Source organism: Sesamum indicum, linkage group LG9, assembly GCF_026168435.1.
Source record: "Sesamum indicum cultivar Baizhima isolate 11 linkage group LG9, ASM2616843v1, whole genome shotgun sequence".
NCBI classification, from domain to species: domain Eukaryota; kingdom Viridiplantae; phylum Streptophyta; class Magnoliopsida; order Lamiales; family Pedaliaceae; genus Sesamum; species Sesamum indicum.
In genome coordinates, this window is record NC_142665.1 from 19,620,216 (window position 1) to 19,637,953 (window position 17,738).

The following is a 17,738-nucleotide window of genomic DNA, read 5'->3' on the forward strand; positions in this document are numbered from 1 at the left end:
AATGCTCCTTTTGAACAATTCAACTTGATATTTGTTGGCTTTGTTTTGCAAGTTTCAGAACAAAAACCTGTAAAACTCTTGTTAGCACTTCAACGCTCAAATCAAGATATTAATAAAGAAATATAAATAATAAAGCAATAAGGTTGTGCAAATATAACAGGATGCTAGTTTTCTTGTGCACAAATGTAATTGAAAAGTACGCTATCTTAGGAAAAGTAGTTCAAAATTTATTGGTAGCTTTCGCTAACCATGGTGATAAGGTTGGACTCTTGCATAATGTTTGGATTCGTTTTTTGAGTGTTTTGTTGTGTTTTGTGAAGATAGAGAGAGAAAAACAAAGATAAATAAGTGTGTATTGAAATAGTATGTATGTTTGGATTTGTTTTTGGAGATAATTTAAAATAAGTATTGTATGTTTAATGTTGTGTTTTGGGAGACAAAAATTACTATTTATTATCAAATCATTGTCAAATCATGTCTTTTTTTATATATATTTATATATGTGTATATATATGTAAGTATTTGTGCTAAAACAGTTTAAAACACATAAATAAGGTGTTTTCGATGACAAACATTGGGTATGTTTTGACTTGTCTCGAAAATAAATTAAAAATAAAAACAAACATAGTCTTGAGGACTCGGACTAAGAAATATCCCACATCTGTGTAAATCCCATGTCCTTCGAGGATGGAGATGTCTTTTTAATACAGGGATCACTCCTACTAGTAAAGTCATCCACTATGGATGGGGATGTCCCCTAGATATCATGATAATATCTTCCTGTATTTTAGAGAGAATTTTCCTCCAATCAAAATTTTCAAAATTCAAGATACGGGTCACTCTTGACCGGACCCGATTTGCGTCTTACTTAGGCGACTAATGCTGATTCGGCCACATAGGATCTCTTCATGGCGCTACTTTTGAGTCGATCCCATGTTTGCCGCCTAATTAGGCTCCTCGATTTGGGGTTTGGTTGCGATTGGGTTTGATATTTAGTACCAAACATTGAACTAAAATTTTGATTTGATATATATTACAGACGCAAAATTCGATTATAATAATTTGTCCTGTAAATTGAATTATTCACACCAATGTATTCAGTTTGTCCATTCAAATTTAATCCATTCTTTACTTATTTAGTCTGGCCTGAACCGAATACATGATGCTCCACATGAAAATTCTAAATTTTAAATTTTAAAATAAAGTTAGAAACTTAAATTTTCTAGAGGAGAATGATATAATTAATAATAATTACTATTGAAAGGACGACCTATAACTGCAAAACAATTAATATAGGAGATAATTGTAAAAAGCCTAAATAATTGGGGTCTAAATGTCAATACACAAAAGTTGAAGGACGTGGATGCAAGAATCACAGGTAGAGTGAGGATGCCTCTAAAAAGGCGTATAAAATATATTATTCCTGTCCCATCAGTGCACACTGGAAGTTATGAGAGAGAGAGAGAGGAGTGAGGAGAGAGAGAGTTTGCTTGGCCACCCACCAATACCATTTTCACACAATTTGCTTTACTAATTATCTGAGGTTTGCTTCCTCATTCCATCTCAATTCATATATTCGATATCCTTTTCGCCTTGGTTCGGTAAGAAGCACCACTTTGTTTGTTGAAATTCATCATAATTGTGCTTCATGATAGATGAAATTTTTGGTGCTGCTAAATATACTCTTTAATGCTTTTGAATTTCTGTAGGAGTTTACTTTGTTGTTTTAGATTTGAGTTGTTGTTCAACTTTTTGCTTTTTTATTGCACTCCTGTCAAGGCTGGTACTGTTTAATTTTCTCTTACAGTAGAAGTTCAATTCGCCGAGATGCTTACATGGACATGTTGTAGTTTCGAGTGGTCGTAGCTGTTGTTAATTTTTTCATATGGCAATTCTCTATATATGAATTTTAATCTTTGTATGATAGTACTACTGTGGCAAGTGAAAATGCATAGAAATCTTTTAGCAGGAACACCGAACATCAGAGGGAATACTTGTCTTGAATCCTTTTTGTCTTGTATGAAATTGTTTAAATTTAAGAAAGAGGTCAATATATTTTGTAGTTTATGTATGGCTTAACAAAGAATTGTAAGTATCTGTTTCTGATCTGTTTGTATCTAAGTCGAATTGAAAAGTTTCTAATCTGCATATTTCTTGGTGCAAAAAAGAAATAGAATTCCCTTGGGTACAGTTCTGTTAAAAGTTAGAAGCAAATCGCTTCTTTGATAAATGAGAATGAGGTCTTAACTCAACCAAGTGTCAGCCTCCATGGTTCTGGAGCCCACAGTTAATCAACTGTGGTCACAGAATTTGGATTGAAACAGTCCTCACTTAAAACATCTGTGGTGGTGTTTTATCAAAAACCAAGTAAGCCAATTAAGGTACAATGGGTCAAATTCTAAGGATCCAGACTGATATACTGATGAGAGCTAGAGGAAATCACACATTGTGGATCAAGTTGCAAGGCTTGGAATTTTTTTTTTTCCAAGATGAGCTTTTAGAAGTCAAACTAGTGAAATGTATTTAGAGTATTGATAAGGAATAAATCTATTGATAGTCAGGCAGAGGTATAAAAAACACGACCAGGCAACCCCAATATGAAGAATATAAAACCCAACAAGCATTACATCTGCTAAAGCTTGCCGGCTGAAACTGCTCGGTATCTTTGTCCTTTGGAAAACATGTGTAGCTTCTAAAGATCGTGGGAAGCAGCTCTTTCCTCTCAGCTCTACTGGTCAACTTGTAGTTAAAAGATCACATGTACATTAGATATTTGCCTTACCAAATCCAATTGAACCAGAAAGAAATCATGTTCAGAGTCTAACTATAGTTGTAAATGGCGCATGACCTGGCGCACTCTCAGCGTCATTTTTAGAAAATGGCGGCTTGTTTATGGCTCAGAAAAGGCGCGCTAAGTTTTCAGCCCTGCCCTTTTTAGGCTGGGCTGAAAACAAATTGGGCTTCGCCCAATTTTTTTCGCTAACTGGCTTCGCCCGTTTTAAATCAAGGTTACGCTTCAACAAGCCTCGCCTTTAACTTAACTTTTTCAGTGATAGATCTTTTATGTTTGTTCTTTTAATGATTATGTAAGATTTGCTTAATGGCTTGCATTTTTTAAACGTTCTTTTATGATATAATGGTTAAAATAATTTTCTGTGTTTATATTTAATTGTTTGTGCATTATTGATATTAAAAAATATTGATGTATGAATCTATAATTTATTTATGTAAATATGTCCCGTGCTTTAAAAAATCACATGGCTCTGGGGAACCTTCGCTCCATGTACCTTGAACAACTTGAGGCTAACGTGAAAACTGTTGCATGTACAGAAAAATATTTCTTGTAACCCAATATATTGGGGAAAAGAAAATATTAAACAAAAATTGCAGGTGTGGTTCACTATCTTTGACGTCTTCTTACTTTCTGTGTACGTTTAGTCTACATATTCTTGTACACCTTAATACTGCAATGTCATCTTTTTCTCACACTCCTTCCTTTTAGGAGGGTGAGGTACGGTGAATAAGTAGAGCTGCCATGTCTGATTTTCTAGGAAACTGAAAATTTCAATTTTTTGTGATATCAGATGGATGTATTCTGTATGCTGAGAACCGACCATTTTAACTTCTTAAATTGCTTAACATTCCATGTAACTCCTTTTTCTTCTGCAATGTATTAAGGATCTTGTTTCTCTTCAATTTGCATGGCCGATGATTTCAGAAGTATTTGTGTTCTAGGAACTGCCTATTGTTTCCATAGTGCATGACTACGTATCATTCTTCAGAAGCAAGCTAGAGGATGTGATGTTGCCAGATACCTGATATGCTTGGTTTTCTGAGAGATTGGGTATAAACTTTATTTGGACTGGATTTTGTGCTTGCCATCTCATTGATATATGCGATGGCAGAGTTTGCTATGGATATAGTTGATTGAAAGATAATACTGTTATAACAGCAGCATAGCAGGTGTTACATAGGAGTAACCTTGCACTCAGCGATGGAGAAAGAAAGGTCAAATCAAACTAGTGCAGTCGGTGAGGAATTTTGCTTGCCAACTGCAAATGGGGAACCAAGGGATGATGGCTCACGTCATAGCATAGACAGGGAAGCAGGATTGCCAACTTGTCGAGTTTGTCAATGTGTTGAACCTGATAGAAGGGGAAATGTCGCACTGGGGTTCTTGGGTATTTCTCCACCACCATGCAATCTCATTACTGGCAATGAGGAGATGAAGTCTAATTTGAAAGTTGCTTTAGGAAATATTGAAAATAATTCCCACTGCAGAAGTGATTTGAAAGAATCTGAGTTGGTGGAATTTATTAGCCCATCAGGAGAGGTTTTTGTTTGTACTGCTGATGTAGAATTAGGTTTTGATGACAACCAAGACAGGCTATTTGAGCTCGGATGCGCTTGCAAAAATGACCTTGCTTTATCACATTACGCTTGCGCACTTAAGTGGTTTATCAACCATGGATCAACTGTCTGCGAAATTTGTGGATCCGTCGCAAAAAACATAAGATCTGCTGACTTCAAAAAGGTATTAGGATCTTTAAAAGAGTATGAAGCATTAAGAGAAAGAATCGTTAATGGCGAACCTAATCCTGCACCACCCCAAACAAATTTTGGTGTAGATCCTGATGCTGTTGCTGCAATTCGGAGGCAAAGGTTGAGTGAAATTTCGTTGTGGTTTAACCCACATAACAACAACTCTGTCACTGTGTCCCAGGTGGTCAGTGAACAACCTTCAACTTCTAACACAGTCATGGAAGAAGTCGCTCCAGTTGAAAATACTGCTACGAAATGGGCTGTAGAGGGTACTGGAATTCTGCTTGCTACGGGCCTGCTGACTGTTACCCTTGCATGGCTCCTTGCTCCTCATGTTGGAAAGGTACTTGAACATGCTATACCTTTCCTGTATTCACGTAGTTACTGTCTCCTGTTTGCTGTTCTTCTGGTCCACACTATTATATGTATACTAGTGTTGCTTACTCGACTTGTAGTAGCATTACATGGTAGTTAGAGTAATCAGTGATAAATCCTGATTTCTGCATGTTGCATATTTCTGACTTGTGTATACCTGACAATCATAGGAAGTAGAAGGGAGCTGATGAAGTTAAACCCACTTTATACGTTAGAAGAAAAGTCTCTTTGCGGTTTAGGTGCGAGGATCCGTTTATGCATGTAGAGTTTTACGTTCCTTCAAACATGTGAGAGTGTATGTGTTTATGTGGTGCTCGTGGACGCATGTGTGTGTATAGATCTTCAATTGTTCGAAAACTTGATTTATTTATTTCTTGCCTATAAAAGTCTTATTGCCATGAGCAAAGCGGCAGTTATCACCATATTTGTTCAAATTGTGTTGTGTTTCTATCTTCTTTTTGAATGAAAAGGAATTTTAGTAATCAGCAGAACACTTAGTCGAATTTGTGTATAACCTTCCCTAATCACTACTTGACAAGTGATGAAAAAATTGTAGTGACACATGATTGGGTTTTTCACTTTAGGTTGGAGATGTGTGTTAGCAGAAAAGCGAACTGAATTCTAGAACTCATATGAAATGACAAACTTTGGCAGATATTTGCTTTATTTTTGCTGGTATACTTGCACAATTTTTGGTGGTTGTCGGTTTTATTGAGTTTTTACCAAAAATCATCCACTTCAATTGCTAATCCTCTTCCTCAATTTACTATTTGTCCACCCACGGACGGAGATAGGACTATTGTTGTAGAAGAGTAGAAGAATAGAAGAAAGAACATGGAGAAGATCGACAGTGAAGGGATGGAAGTTTGGTGCATTTCAGTTTTGAGAAACAGTTATCCCTAGCGAAAAGATGAAAGCTGCGGCCAAAAAAAAATCAACAGATCTTAATACTATTTTTAACACTGAGATATTAAAGGTTGCAACTCTTTTACTAGAAATGCGATTGTCAAATGACCATGACCACAAAATAATCACAACTGATTGCAATTTATAGAAGTAATTAATTGCTAGTCATGAGTTCCTCGTGGAAAAATAACTTACTACTCATGGCTGTTTCATTAGTTTGTAAGCATTTGATTCCCACACTGATCTCTCTCACTTTGTGCCCCTCACATTTGTAAGAATTAGGCTCACATCCTCACTTCAAGACCAACATATGGAAATGAGTAAGAGGCAGTTCAAATGCTACGCCTTGAACCACTCGGCCATCTCTCCTACATAATGATTATGAACCAAAAACCGAGTGAATAGCGAGTTCTTCATATTCCATTCTAGATTATTGGATAGGTACGACCAGTCCATTTAAATTTTAACTATATATTAATATTACAAACAAAAGTAAAAAAATTTCATCAGGGGCTCCAAGATAAAGAGAAAATTCTTGTTTTATGATTTTTTTAAGAAAAAGGGGGATTCTTGCTTGCAAAAACGACTCCCTTCTATTCTACTATTTCAAATCGATTAAATCAAGACACTTCATGTTGACAAAATGAGCTCCCACTTTCATCACATTGAAATAGAACTCCTCTTCACTAGCATGAAAATATTAAAGCTGTGAGCAACTTATACTTATGTGACTAATTGGACTTTATTTGATGATGTTTCTGGTTTCCCCTTAATAAGTTATTTTCCTTTTATATGTGTTGTTATTCTCCCTCATGAATGCTTAAGCTGAATTATTTGCCTTCTTTCACAGAAAACCGCCAAAAATGGCCTGCATATTCTTCTTGGAGGTGTCTGTGCATTGACAGTCGTAGTTTTCTTCCGTTTTGTAAGTTCAGTTACTTGTTAATTTTTTGGTTGTATTAATAGTAAATAGTTATTATATAGGAATCCCAGTGGAGTTGCAATGATTAAGCAATCATGAAAAAATTAGATTCAATAATTACCATATATGTGCACTGTGAAGATCTATTGAGACAACAAATGCTCAAATATATTATGTTTCTAGTCAGTTATATGCTTCAGTTTTACGGTCCGCCCTTGCAGTTGTGGGTTAGTCTTAGATGGCCACCGGGGCAGTCGTTATTTCTTCTTGAACTTTGGTTTTTCTGTTTGGTTCAGAATTAGAGAGTGAACACCTGGAGAATGTCCTCACCACATTTCGACCAAATAAAAGTATAATAAAGACATTTAAAGGATGAAATATGGAAGAACAAAATACTTCAGGATGTCACAATTTTTCATGCCTTATTATGATCTTCCACATGCAAGGGGACATATTGGATAAGTTCAGCTCTGAATGCTTGTTGTCTAATGAAGTTGAATCATTTGTTCCATGACATCTTTCAAACTTAAAAAGCTGAAGAGATTCTTATGCATCTCTTTCCTTCTTTTTGAAATGCTGAAGTAAATTTGATCTGAACCTCAGAAAAGCATTCTTGTGAACCTTATGGAAGGGGTGGGTTTGCTTTTGGGCATTTGTCACTGATAGTATGTGGGTTCAGGATGTGAAAAAGAAGAAATTCTATTTGGTTCAGGAAGGATCATCTCGGTATTAACCTCTATTGTTGGTTCAATTTTAGAGACAATGCTGAATTTACATTGTGGAGCTATTGGGGATTTAAGTGTCTAAATGTGATCAGTAAATTTCTCAGATCATTGCATTGATTATATTAGAAGAAATATGGCCATCATCTGTGCACAGTTTCTCAATATGGACGAAGATGCTAAGACAGGCAGTGCATATAGAACAAAGTAAAATAGTGTCAAATAGTAATGTTGCTCGGTCTGCAGTTTGCATTCTTTTGATGAGGTGGTATGGTCTTGGTTGGTAGTTTGTTGCTGTTAAGTTGGAGTCTGATTCGGCTGTCTTGAGTGAGACATTATTATGATTGCGTCTCTCAGCTGATAAATATTCTCTCTGCATTTGCAGTTTGTGCTGACAAGAATCAAGTACGGACCTGCTCGATACTGGGCTATCTTGTTTGTATTCTGGTTTCTTGTGTTTGGAATATGGGCATCACGAACGCATGGAGCTCATACAACGTGATCCTCTCTGTATTAATCTTTTTCCTCTTACTAGTTGATATATTCAGCTGTTTTTGTCTATTTATTAATCTATTAAGGAAGCCTAAAATTTTTATACTCCATTTGTGTAAGTAGTGAATGTATAAACAGGTTGTGTTGATTTTTTTGGTCATGAAGGATATTAATTAATATCTAAAACCATGTTTGTTCTGCTTTTGAGTGAAGGTATTTCTGTTTAGTCTCAACATTGCCAGGACATTCAATAGCCAATGCTGGGTTGTTTAGCAGTAGTTCCAAGATGTTATTTTCTTGTTTGTAGCACTTCTTAAGATTGAAATCCACAAAGTTCCCCCGTCAGTTTGTCAATCTGGAGAATGCCATGTTACTTTAGCTCATTTCGTGATATAAAGACAGTTAGCCTAAATAAAACCTTAGTGAAAGACAAAGAACAATCATATAACTTACTAGTTAAGTCTGCAATCAACATTGTAGTACCAATTTCTAAACATGGTCTACCGATTGTAAAGACAATCAACAATCTCAGTGATGCCGTAGAATTTGTAAAAGCTAAACTACCCATACATATAATCGACAATCATAAATATGGTCAACAGGTAGACATCTAAAGATAAAATGAACATTACTGGAAAGGCAGATATGACCAACAACTTGAGGAATATTATTACTGATAAACTACATACTAAGAAGCCTGGACGTCCAGAGAGCAACATGTTCTGGGCGGGATATCTCAAGGAATATATGATGCTTATATACAGCTATATACAGAGATCCTACTGCTAGTGATGAGCATGTCCTCAGGTTTCACGACAAAGTTCTTCTGTGTTCTAATACTATTTCTTGCTCCAGGCAACCTACCTTACAGCTTTATTCAAATGGCTGCAGCTTGAAGTATGTATACACTGGTGTCAAGTCAGCTTGAGAGGTTATGTAAATCTTCCTCATAGTATGTGTCAATCTATGCTGCCAAGTTCATTACCTTGATATCCTGAGTGGTAGCTGCACAATGATAAATGACATTAGCGTATATGGGTTGTCCTGTAAAATTCTAATATGCAAACCCATTGATAAGAAATAAGCAAGTGTACCGCCAATTAGTTTTAGACACATAATAACCAAGTAAATAAGTGGTGGAGGATGCATGAATCATGTCTGAGATAATTATTCTTCTTCGATTGCCTTAACTATGTACAACGAGACACTGAGCAGTTCAGAAAATAAAATAGAATTAATACCACAAAAGGGATGCAGAATAAGTATTTCAGCCTTTCCAATTCAAAGTGTCACATGCAGCCTTGAACCATAGAGAGAAGTGACCGGGGGCAAGAAATGGGAACCATTTATTATGAGTATTTATCGTCGCTCAGAAGATGGTTGCAGATTGCACTTTATTCACTCTTCAAGTGATAAGACCAGGTAAAATATATGGTTATGACGAGGAATGCTTTTAGACTATTTGATCATGTTTATAATTGTATACAACCAGTAGATCATGAAATAGAGCATTCCAAGAGAGGACATTACAGTGGATATATGATAATGGTATCACTAAAACTGATATCTGAGTCACAGTATTAAGAAAATCATGAAGAAATTCATCAATTTATCTCCTTGAAATTTTACCAACTAATGCCTGTCTCCAATAGAACACAACAGAAGCATCACCGAATGGATCAGAATCACTTTCAAACCATGTTGTACCCAAGGTATAAATAGGCGTGGAAGCTTAGATGTGCACAACAAATGAAATACTTTGAAGATTTGGTGTATTGGGTTATGCTCCCAAGAAAACAGGTCAACCTTCCCACAGTGAGCCAAAAATGGATTGGCATCATCTGAAGAGCAGTTTAGCAACTCTTCGAATCTTACTTCCGTAGTATGAAGGATGATGGAATTTTGGGCTTGGTAACTTTGTTTTTTGTTGAACCATGGATTCTAAGATGATACTTGGTGCAAATCTTCTCGTATCACAACCATCAATTGCACTCGACTTTCTCTGATAGAACACAAAGATAGCTTACAGAAGTAAATTGCAAGACAAGAATTTGTATAACAACTTTAGATAATAAGATCCACATGCATCCTGGTACCACCACTTATATTTTCTATTACCTCTTTAGTTTCTCTTTAGGTAGTCTATGACAGACCCTTGTAATATGTAAAGAATCTCTAACCTGAGCCATTTAATCAATGTCGAACTGACAATGGACAGAGACATGTAAATATTCTTGCGATTGTAAGTACCTTTCTGAATATGGCAGTTTCAATATATCCTTGATGCCTAGAAAGAAACTTGAAATTGATGGGCAAAATCCTATTTAGCTTTGGAGAAAAATGTTTTCAAGGGTTTTTTTTTTTTTGGGGAACACAAAGGGTACTGTTTTCTTTCAGCACTAGTTGACAACAACCTCTCCAACCAACACACTTCAACGTACTTCAAGAAGCAACTACAACACTTCTGACAATACTAGATCAGAAGCATGATACATGTTTGGTGACTTACTTCAACCCATACATCCAGTTTCCAGCACCCAAATCTATCCTAGGAAGTAAAATGCTTTGTGTGCTCGTTAGTAATTTGGTTAACTGAAATTGAGTAGTATAGTTCACCAGCTGCATAATTGTAAACATATGTCCTTTCTATCTGACGGCTCAATTACTTCTTTGGAACCCATTTCATGAAGGGAATCCATAAACCATAACACTAAAGAAGACTTAGTAGATTGGAGTACCTTTAAAGCAACACACAAGAATCAATGTCTTGTGATCCCCAGATAACTAGAATTTCAGGTGTCATCTTCGCTTTTTCATACTTCACTTAAGAAAAGGCTAAACTCATATGTATAAATACTTCATCTGCCATCAACATAAAAAGAAGAACCAAACAAAGAATTGAAAAAGCAAAGAGAAAAGTGAAACTAAAGAACAACAACCATGAAAAGAAAATGAAGTACTCACTTAATTAGTCTAGGCAAGATAGAAGACATCATCAGTCATCAGAAGAATGTACTGCAGAATCCTCAAAGGCGCATTCCTGAAATCCAATGAGGGCAACTTCAACTCTCTAACTCTACTGCACTCCCCGGAATCCCCATTTCCAATTCTCATCTGTTTGGTATTACAAATTCTACTCACGTCCAACTTCCTATACAAATAAACTTCCCTTTCAAGATCATCATCCTTGAAATCCATGGCCTTGCTATTGGACTTGAAAAGGGACCATCCCGCTCCAAGCAAAGCCTTAGAAAACCCATCCATGGAGTCCACCATCTGACCAGTGCGCGAAGCGAACAGCGAAAGCGATGTGCAATGCCAATTATTATTGCTCAAAGACTCAATTTTTTCAAGCGGGCCGCAATTATTTTTCAAGAAAGCCAGCTTGAAGTAACCCCTGGAGAGACTGGCAAAGAGTCGGAGGTGCGAAAGCGAAGCAGTGGTGAAAGAGGGGAACGGCAATGGAACACTGTCGTTTGGCAGTGACCACGAATACGAAGACGATGATGCAAACGACGAACCCCATGACGACGATGATGTGGACGACGAGGACGATGGGGGGCATGGAGGCGGCGGCGACGGCCATGAGAAGATGATGTGTGAGAGAGATGGGTTGGGACGAAGATCCATGCCAATGACTCTGGCGATGGAGGCAAGTCTGTATGTGTCTTTCACCAATTCTTGGGTTGGAGCGAAAAGCATCAGTGGAATTCTGGCTCTTGATTGGGTTGAAATGCAGTGATTATCATCACTCTCATCAAGATCATCGTGGTGGATACGGAGAAGAAGAGGGTTGTTCGTCACATTATCGCCAGAAACCAGAGAACGAACCAACTTCAGTGGGAACATATCCCTTTTCACACAGTGGGAAAAGAGAAGCAAAGCTTTAGATTCTGATGGATGGAGGTGAGGTGTTAGATGCTGCCCCAGCCGTTTTCCTCATCTATGTCGGGTTCTTGTATCCATTTCTTCCAGGAACGCGATTTTAGTTCAAGAAGTGTTAGAACGATCTCATCACAAGGGCAATTTGGAAAACATAATCCAAATAATTAAATTTTGAAATAATGACTATTAACTATTCATTATGGTTTACATGGTCGGTTCAGCGGTTTCTTCATAAATATTTAAACTCTACCTAATATTTTTATAAGAAAAAAATAAAAATTAACATCACTACCATTATCGTTTTTTTAAGGGTAAACTCAACGAGCTCACTTGATGTCCAACATAATGATAAATACTCATTTTTTTTTAAAAAAATTATAAATACTTTTATTGATGTTTAATAAAATTATGTAATCTTTTAGTATGTATGTTTGGAATTATAACTTTGTTCTTATTCTATTTTTTTTTTTTTGAAAAAAAAGTGAAAAATTAGATGAGGTGGAGGGAAGAATTTGAAAAAAAATAAAAAAAATTATAACTCATAATTCAGAATGACATTTTAATCAGCTCATTATAAAAAACGAATGAAAACTTAACGAGATTAAAGGATTGGGCCCATCGCTAAACGTTCCTTAAAATGAATTGGGGTTGGTAAATTTCAAATAATAAAAAAAATATTTATAATTATATTAAATATTTAAAAAATTCATTGCAATTTTTTTTTTAGTTCGAACGATTGAATTTAAAGGGTCTCTGGATGTTTTTAAAACATCGTATTATAAGATGTTTGGAAACGTAAAAATTTTAAAAAGTATTTGGCAAATGTTTTAAGAGAGGAGTTTGAGGGTTCGTATTTTATAAGTTTTTTTAGATAAAAGAAATTTCAAATTTAGTTTTTAAAATTTTAATTAGTTTATTAGTTTACTGTTATTGGTTATGACTTTTTAACGAAATTGAATTTGGTCAAGTATGAATGAATTATTGATATATAATTTTAAAAAAATAATCAATTTTTTTAAAGCCACAATGTCCATAGTGAGGCCCATTATGGGGCAGTTCTAGGCCCACTACAGGAACTTATGGGCCTGTTGATAGATCAGGTGGATTATGGGCCCCCAATTTATAAAGTGGAGTGTCATGGGTTAGGCCCACTTTCCGCCTAAAAGTCGCTATAAAAATTGGTAAAGTAACCGTCGCGGTGGTTTCTAAGTTCTAACACAAGAAGTCGTGTGTCTTCAATTGTATAAACCGTGGAGTTTTCCCACCCAAATCTCTCTCTCACTAACACACTCTCGCTCAGTTTCTTTAAGAGAAATGTCGAAGAGAGGGAAGACGAGGGAGGAGGATGGGGTGGTCTCCGACGGGGACGAGCCTCAGAAGAAGGTTCCGAAGCCCGACGACGATTCCGATGAGTCTGACACCATTTTTATCTGCGAGGTATGCTTTTTTTATTTTAATAGGTTTTCATGTTAGGTTTTACTGTAGGTATTCTCCTTTTCCTGTGAATCTATTGTGCTCCGCATTTAATTGGGTTTTGCTGAATTTTTTTATTGTTTTGGGAGTGTAGCTGTCGAAGAATCGGAAAGTGTCGGTGAGGAACTGGATGGGGAAGGTTGTGGTGGATATTAGGGAGTTCTACTTTAAAGATGGCAAGGAATTCCCTGGCAAGAAAGGTGTCGTTTTATTCTTCATTCGCTTTTAGTAGGGAGAAAAGAAGACCTTTTGTTAGCTTCAATCATTCCAAACCTTTTTTTGTGGTATAAAGTTTAAAGTCTTGTTGAACGTAACGATTGTGAACTTAAGGTAAATTGAGTGGGATAAAATCTCTAATAGTGATTTAGTTGTGTAAATAGGTTGTATTTGCTTGTTTAAGTTTGGACAAATGGTTGCTTGAAAATATGATTGTGAATGTCTTTTTGCAGGTGGTATGGTATAAACTATTATAGACAGTGAATTTCCATTTATTTATTTTTTTATTTTTGAAGCTATAGACAGTGAATTTTTCTGATGGCCTTTTAACAAACTAGTGATTCAGCAAACAAACGTGTATTCAGATACAGACCGTTGTGGGTTAATATTATGGCATCAGACGGGCCTACTGCCTATTGCATCTGTAGATTCAATTCACACACGAAGAGAAAGAAGGGGGGAAAAAGAAAAAGGAATAGGAAAGTAAAGAAAGAAATAAAGGAAAAGAATAATGCAAAAGAAGCTGCCAATTTTTAACTTATAAAGGAAAAGACTTAGCAATGGGTAATATTTATTCTTTACCTGTGTATACATAATTGGGAAACAATATCCATGGAGTGGTTGCTACATAGAAGCCCTCCTCTTTTGTTGCTTTGACTAGATTGAGTTCCATAAGGTGTTAAAGCAGACAATTTCTCATTAATTCTGATCTATTCCTAGATTCCTCTTAACTCAAAGTTCAACAGAGAATTCTTCCTAGAATACTACAGCATCATTTGAAGTAGTATGAATCGCATGAAGACCTGGCTATAATCCAACATTTGACCTCAAATTTGGACTACTATTGTCGTCATTATTCTGTTTTATTTTATTTTCCTTCAATTGTTTGCTTTTATCTAGGTAGAGTTCCTCACAAATTATTATGATGGGGATAAGTTCATTAAAATCAGACCAATCCTTCTGGGCTCCTACATATGAATTACTCTATTTTCTTGTTTTGGTGGTTGAATTTGGATTACTTAGTAAGTTGCTTTTGCTCTTCTATTCTTGGTCCAGGAAGAATCATGTTACTCTTGCTGGACTCATGCATTTCTGCATGGCAGTTACATTGGTGTTTGTTGAATGATATCTTTATGCCGTAACAGTACCGTAGTTGTCTGACGCTACTTATATTAATGTGTCAGATCATATTCTGTCATTCGTAGATTCAGGTCACTGGTCATTTGGTAATATGTAGTCTAGGTATTCGGGGTCTGGATTCTGCACTTCATTGTTAACATCTGATTTAGTTAAAATCATGACCGACATGTTTTCCACTTGGTTCTAATGGCTAATTCTACTAGGAGGTTGGTAGAATTTTTCTTTTTTCAGAAAAAAATAATATGGCAGTTGAATTGCACATCGTTTATTAGAAGAAAGTGGACTTTTGTGATTAATGTTTTAGTTTCTTCAAGTCTCTTGGATATAATGCTTTTAGTTTCCAACTTAACAGGTCTTAATTGGATTTTTTTCATTTAATTCAATTAGTAAAGTATTATTGTCTATCAATCCCATGAAACTAGAGCAATTTTTAGTCACACCCCTCTGTATTATAAAACCAGGCAACTCTTCGGTATTAGTTACCACATGAGCTAGATTAAATAGTTGTGTGGAATTTTCCTTATTATTTCTCAAATTAATATTCTTTTATTTTGATTAAGTTAAGTTATAAATTTGCATTTGCCTGTTTGAGCTCATTCAGTGGCTGCACCAAAATTTGTTATAATCTCTGTAATCAAATCCTATTTTGGGTTTGGATATCCATAAACTAACCATGCATTTTGCACTTGATTACAGGCATCTCATTGAGCATGGACCAGGTATACTTAGATCATAAAACCCTGCTCCCTGCCCCAACCCCCTAAAAGAAAAGGAGAAAATTCAGAGTTTTCCATCTAATGATCTAGATTTAACTATGGATCTTATAATTTTTCGATCTCCTTTTTTGTTTGCAGTGGAAAATTCTCAGAGATCATGTGGATGAAATTGACAAGGAGATTGATACATAAAAACATGATGGGGTTTTGGATGGGAGCTTCAAGTAGAAAAATCGGAACTAGTTGAATAGCTGAATGACCTACTGCCTAGCATCATTTCTGTATAGAACAGTCTTTAGGAAGTCTTTTTGGGGTCTGTATTTTCTTGAACTATCGAACTTAGCTTGTATACTCTTACAATATCCCTACTTTGATGGCCGGTTACATCAGTACTTTCACGCATTGCCTGCTATCATTTGTACCATTTCACTCTGCCCGCTTCGTTTCACAGGCTTGGCCAGACTGAACAAGATGGGTGTTTGCTTATTCTAATTTCTTGTAGCGAAGTGTACTTTCTCTTCATTTAATCATGCTGAATGATGATTATGTCAAATTGTTTCTATGGGTGATCTGCAGAATCGGCATTGCAATACTCATCTTGTTAGTTTCTAAATCTTCAGTAGCATCCTCTGAACTGCTTCAATCAGTATGGTTTACCTGTTATTTCTGAGGTGGTGAATAGATACAAACTACAACGAGTGTCTTTTTTATCAGCTTTCATGACCAAGTATTTGGAAGCAGTCTGCTTCAGTAATTCACTGACAAATTCGTCGATAACTTAAATTTCAGGATATCCTCAGATTCATTTGTACCGATGTTCAGCTGCAGAACTCAATTAAACCAAAGTGGAGAAACCCCTTTTGGGAGCAATAACCTGGCTTGTTTATGAAGCTCTTCTTCTTACCCAAAACCAAACGCAGTGACATAATTCCAGTAATGACATATAAGAACGTAAAATGGTTAGAAGTTGATCTGAGTTTTTGAAAACAGAAGGTTTTGTTGAGGAAGGGATTATAGGGGATTGCATCCAGTATGAAGGTTTTATCTTCAATATGAGCCTTAAACAATTGACATAGATTCATCAGTGATCCAAACGGAATTGCAGCACAGTTCAATCACTACTTTTCATTAGTTAATATGTACTTAACAAATAAATCCAAATAAGTATTCCTTCTGTGGTTTCGAGTCTTAGTGTCTCCTATTCCTATGTAGGAAGGTATTCATCATCTACCTTCATACAACAAATAGCCTGTCATAACACATACAATATTGGAAAGCTTACAGTTTTTGAGCATAAGGCCATGACCTGTTCTGCCAACATAACGAACTAAAAGAGATCAAGAATCATGGAGCCAAACATCCTGCCAATCGAATGCTACCTGAGTGGCTCATCGGCTGAACCCGAATGATCTTTTGTTTAGTACTTCTGCTCATCCACTCTTCAAAGGCTTTGGCATCATAAGGGATCCTCAGAATGCCCTCATTGCAGAAACCGTACTCCTCTGCTGATCTGCACAGAAGCTGCACGAATTCTGCACTAGACAAAGCTGTGGTGTGAACCATGAAACGTTTCGTTTCTTGATCAACACCAATTGCTACTGGAATATAGCCTCTTGGTGGCATTAAAGAAGGCCCCCTTAACGCCCCCCTCGAACGCTTCAGGCTGTGAAACCTCACAACCCGGCTGAACTTGCTGGCTTTCACTCCCATCCTATCCACAGACGAAACTACGATACTGATCCAACACGCATAAAAAAGATAACTACGTGATTAGATACACGATATGATTAGTCCACCATCCACATCATTTTTCCTCCTAATGAACAAAAACACTGATTTATGGAGTACAGTCTCCTGCCTTCATTGTTTAACATTGTTTCATAGTCCTATTTATGATAACACCACCTTAATAAAGAAATCTTGGCACTTGGCCTCGGTTTTGGCATGGTCTGGACATTAGTGGAGAGGAGGCATGGGTTTGCATGCCGTCGCCGTAGGGCAAACTCAGTTATGCTACATTATTGTATAATTAAATCTAATTAGTTTCGTAATCAAGGTACTCATAATATTGGAGGTGATAAGGCTTTTTGTTTGGAGGTCTCTTTCATCTGGATCTCTCCAATGTTTTTTTATGCAGCTAAATCTGGCTGCATGTCTGCTACTGTGAAGGGATCTTCTCCATTTGTTCACATTTCACATCGCAATATGATGTTGCGCAATATGTCCTACCTGTACAGATTTTGTACTGTGTGGGGGGTATGGATGCTTGGAGGATCTGGTTCTTCTGCTGTTGTCATCTCTGATACAAATTGGCTCATCCCTTCAATTAGTTTATCCAATTTTGGATTG

At 36.4% G+C, this 17,738-nt stretch overlaps 3 protein-coding genes across 17 annotated transcripts; 2 read left to right on the plus strand and 1 right to left on the minus strand.

Moving 5' to 3' along the window:
• The first annotated feature begins 1,435 nt into the window (after window positions 1-1,435).
• On the plus strand, window positions 1,436-8,158 carry LOC105178046 (uncharacterized). 11 transcript variants are annotated; one of them, XR_016067348.1, is made up of 7 exons: window positions 1,439-1,601; window positions 3,736-3,844; window positions 3,953-4,885; window positions 5,712-5,893; window positions 6,100-6,264; window positions 6,674-6,748; window positions 7,853-7,995. XR_016067348.1 is itself a non-coding variant. In XM_020699054.2 (5 exons), the coding sequence occupies exons 2-5, from the start codon at window positions 3,821-3,823 to the stop codon at window positions 7,967-7,969; spliced, it is 1,149 nt and encodes a 382-aa protein (XP_020554713.1). In that variant the 5' UTR covers window positions 1,436-1,543; window positions 3,719-3,820; the 3' UTR covers window positions 7,970-8,158. The 11 variants fall into 11 exon arrangements, 7 of the variants coding, with proteins under 7 accessions (XP_020554713.1, XP_011099690.1, XP_011099691.1 ...); XR_016067349.1 differs by lacking the exons at window positions 5,712-5,893; window positions 6,100-6,264 and adding an exon at window positions 5,088-5,156; XR_016067347.1 differs by lacking the exon at window positions 6,100-6,264.
• A 404-nt stretch (window positions 8,159-8,562) lies between these two features.
• On the minus strand, window positions 8,563-11,922 carry LOC105178045 (topoisomerase I damage affected-like protein). Of its 4 annotated transcripts, XR_016067351.1 has the most exons (4): window positions 10,924-11,922; window positions 10,698-10,821; window positions 9,766-9,961; window positions 8,563-8,964 (listed from the first exon to the last, which is right to left on the minus strand). XR_016067351.1 is itself a non-coding variant. In XM_011101386.3 (2 exons), the coding sequence occupies exon 1, from the start codon at window positions 11,806-11,808 to the stop codon at window positions 10,933-10,935; it is 876 nt and encodes a 291-aa protein (XP_011099688.1). In that variant the 5' UTR covers window positions 11,809-11,920; the 3' UTR covers window positions 8,563-8,964; window positions 10,924-10,932. The 4 variants fall into 4 exon arrangements, 2 of the variants coding, with proteins under 2 accessions (XP_011099688.1, XP_020554716.1); XR_849082.3 differs by lacking the exon at window positions 9,766-9,961; XM_011101386.3 differs by lacking the exons at window positions 9,766-9,961; window positions 10,698-10,821 and having other exon boundaries at window positions 10,924-11,920.
• A 1,121-nt stretch (window positions 11,923-13,043) lies between these two features.
• LOC105178372 (RNA polymerase II transcriptional coactivator KIWI) lies at window positions 13,044-15,895 on the plus strand. 2 transcript variants are annotated; one of them, XM_011101836.3, is made up of 4 exons: window positions 13,046-13,281; window positions 13,412-13,517; window positions 15,370-15,392; window positions 15,528-15,895. In XM_011101836.3, exons 1-4 carry the CDS (start codon window positions 13,159-13,161, stop codon window positions 15,579-15,581), a joined length of 306 nt encoding a protein of 101 aa, XP_011100138.2. In that variant the 5' UTR covers window positions 13,046-13,158; the 3' UTR covers window positions 15,582-15,895. The 2 variants fall into 2 exon arrangements, with proteins under 2 accessions (XP_088741568.1, XP_011100138.2); XM_088885442.1 differs by lacking the exon at window positions 15,370-15,392 and having other exon boundaries at window positions 13,044-13,281.
• Window positions 15,896-17,738: the final 1,843 nt, after the last annotated feature.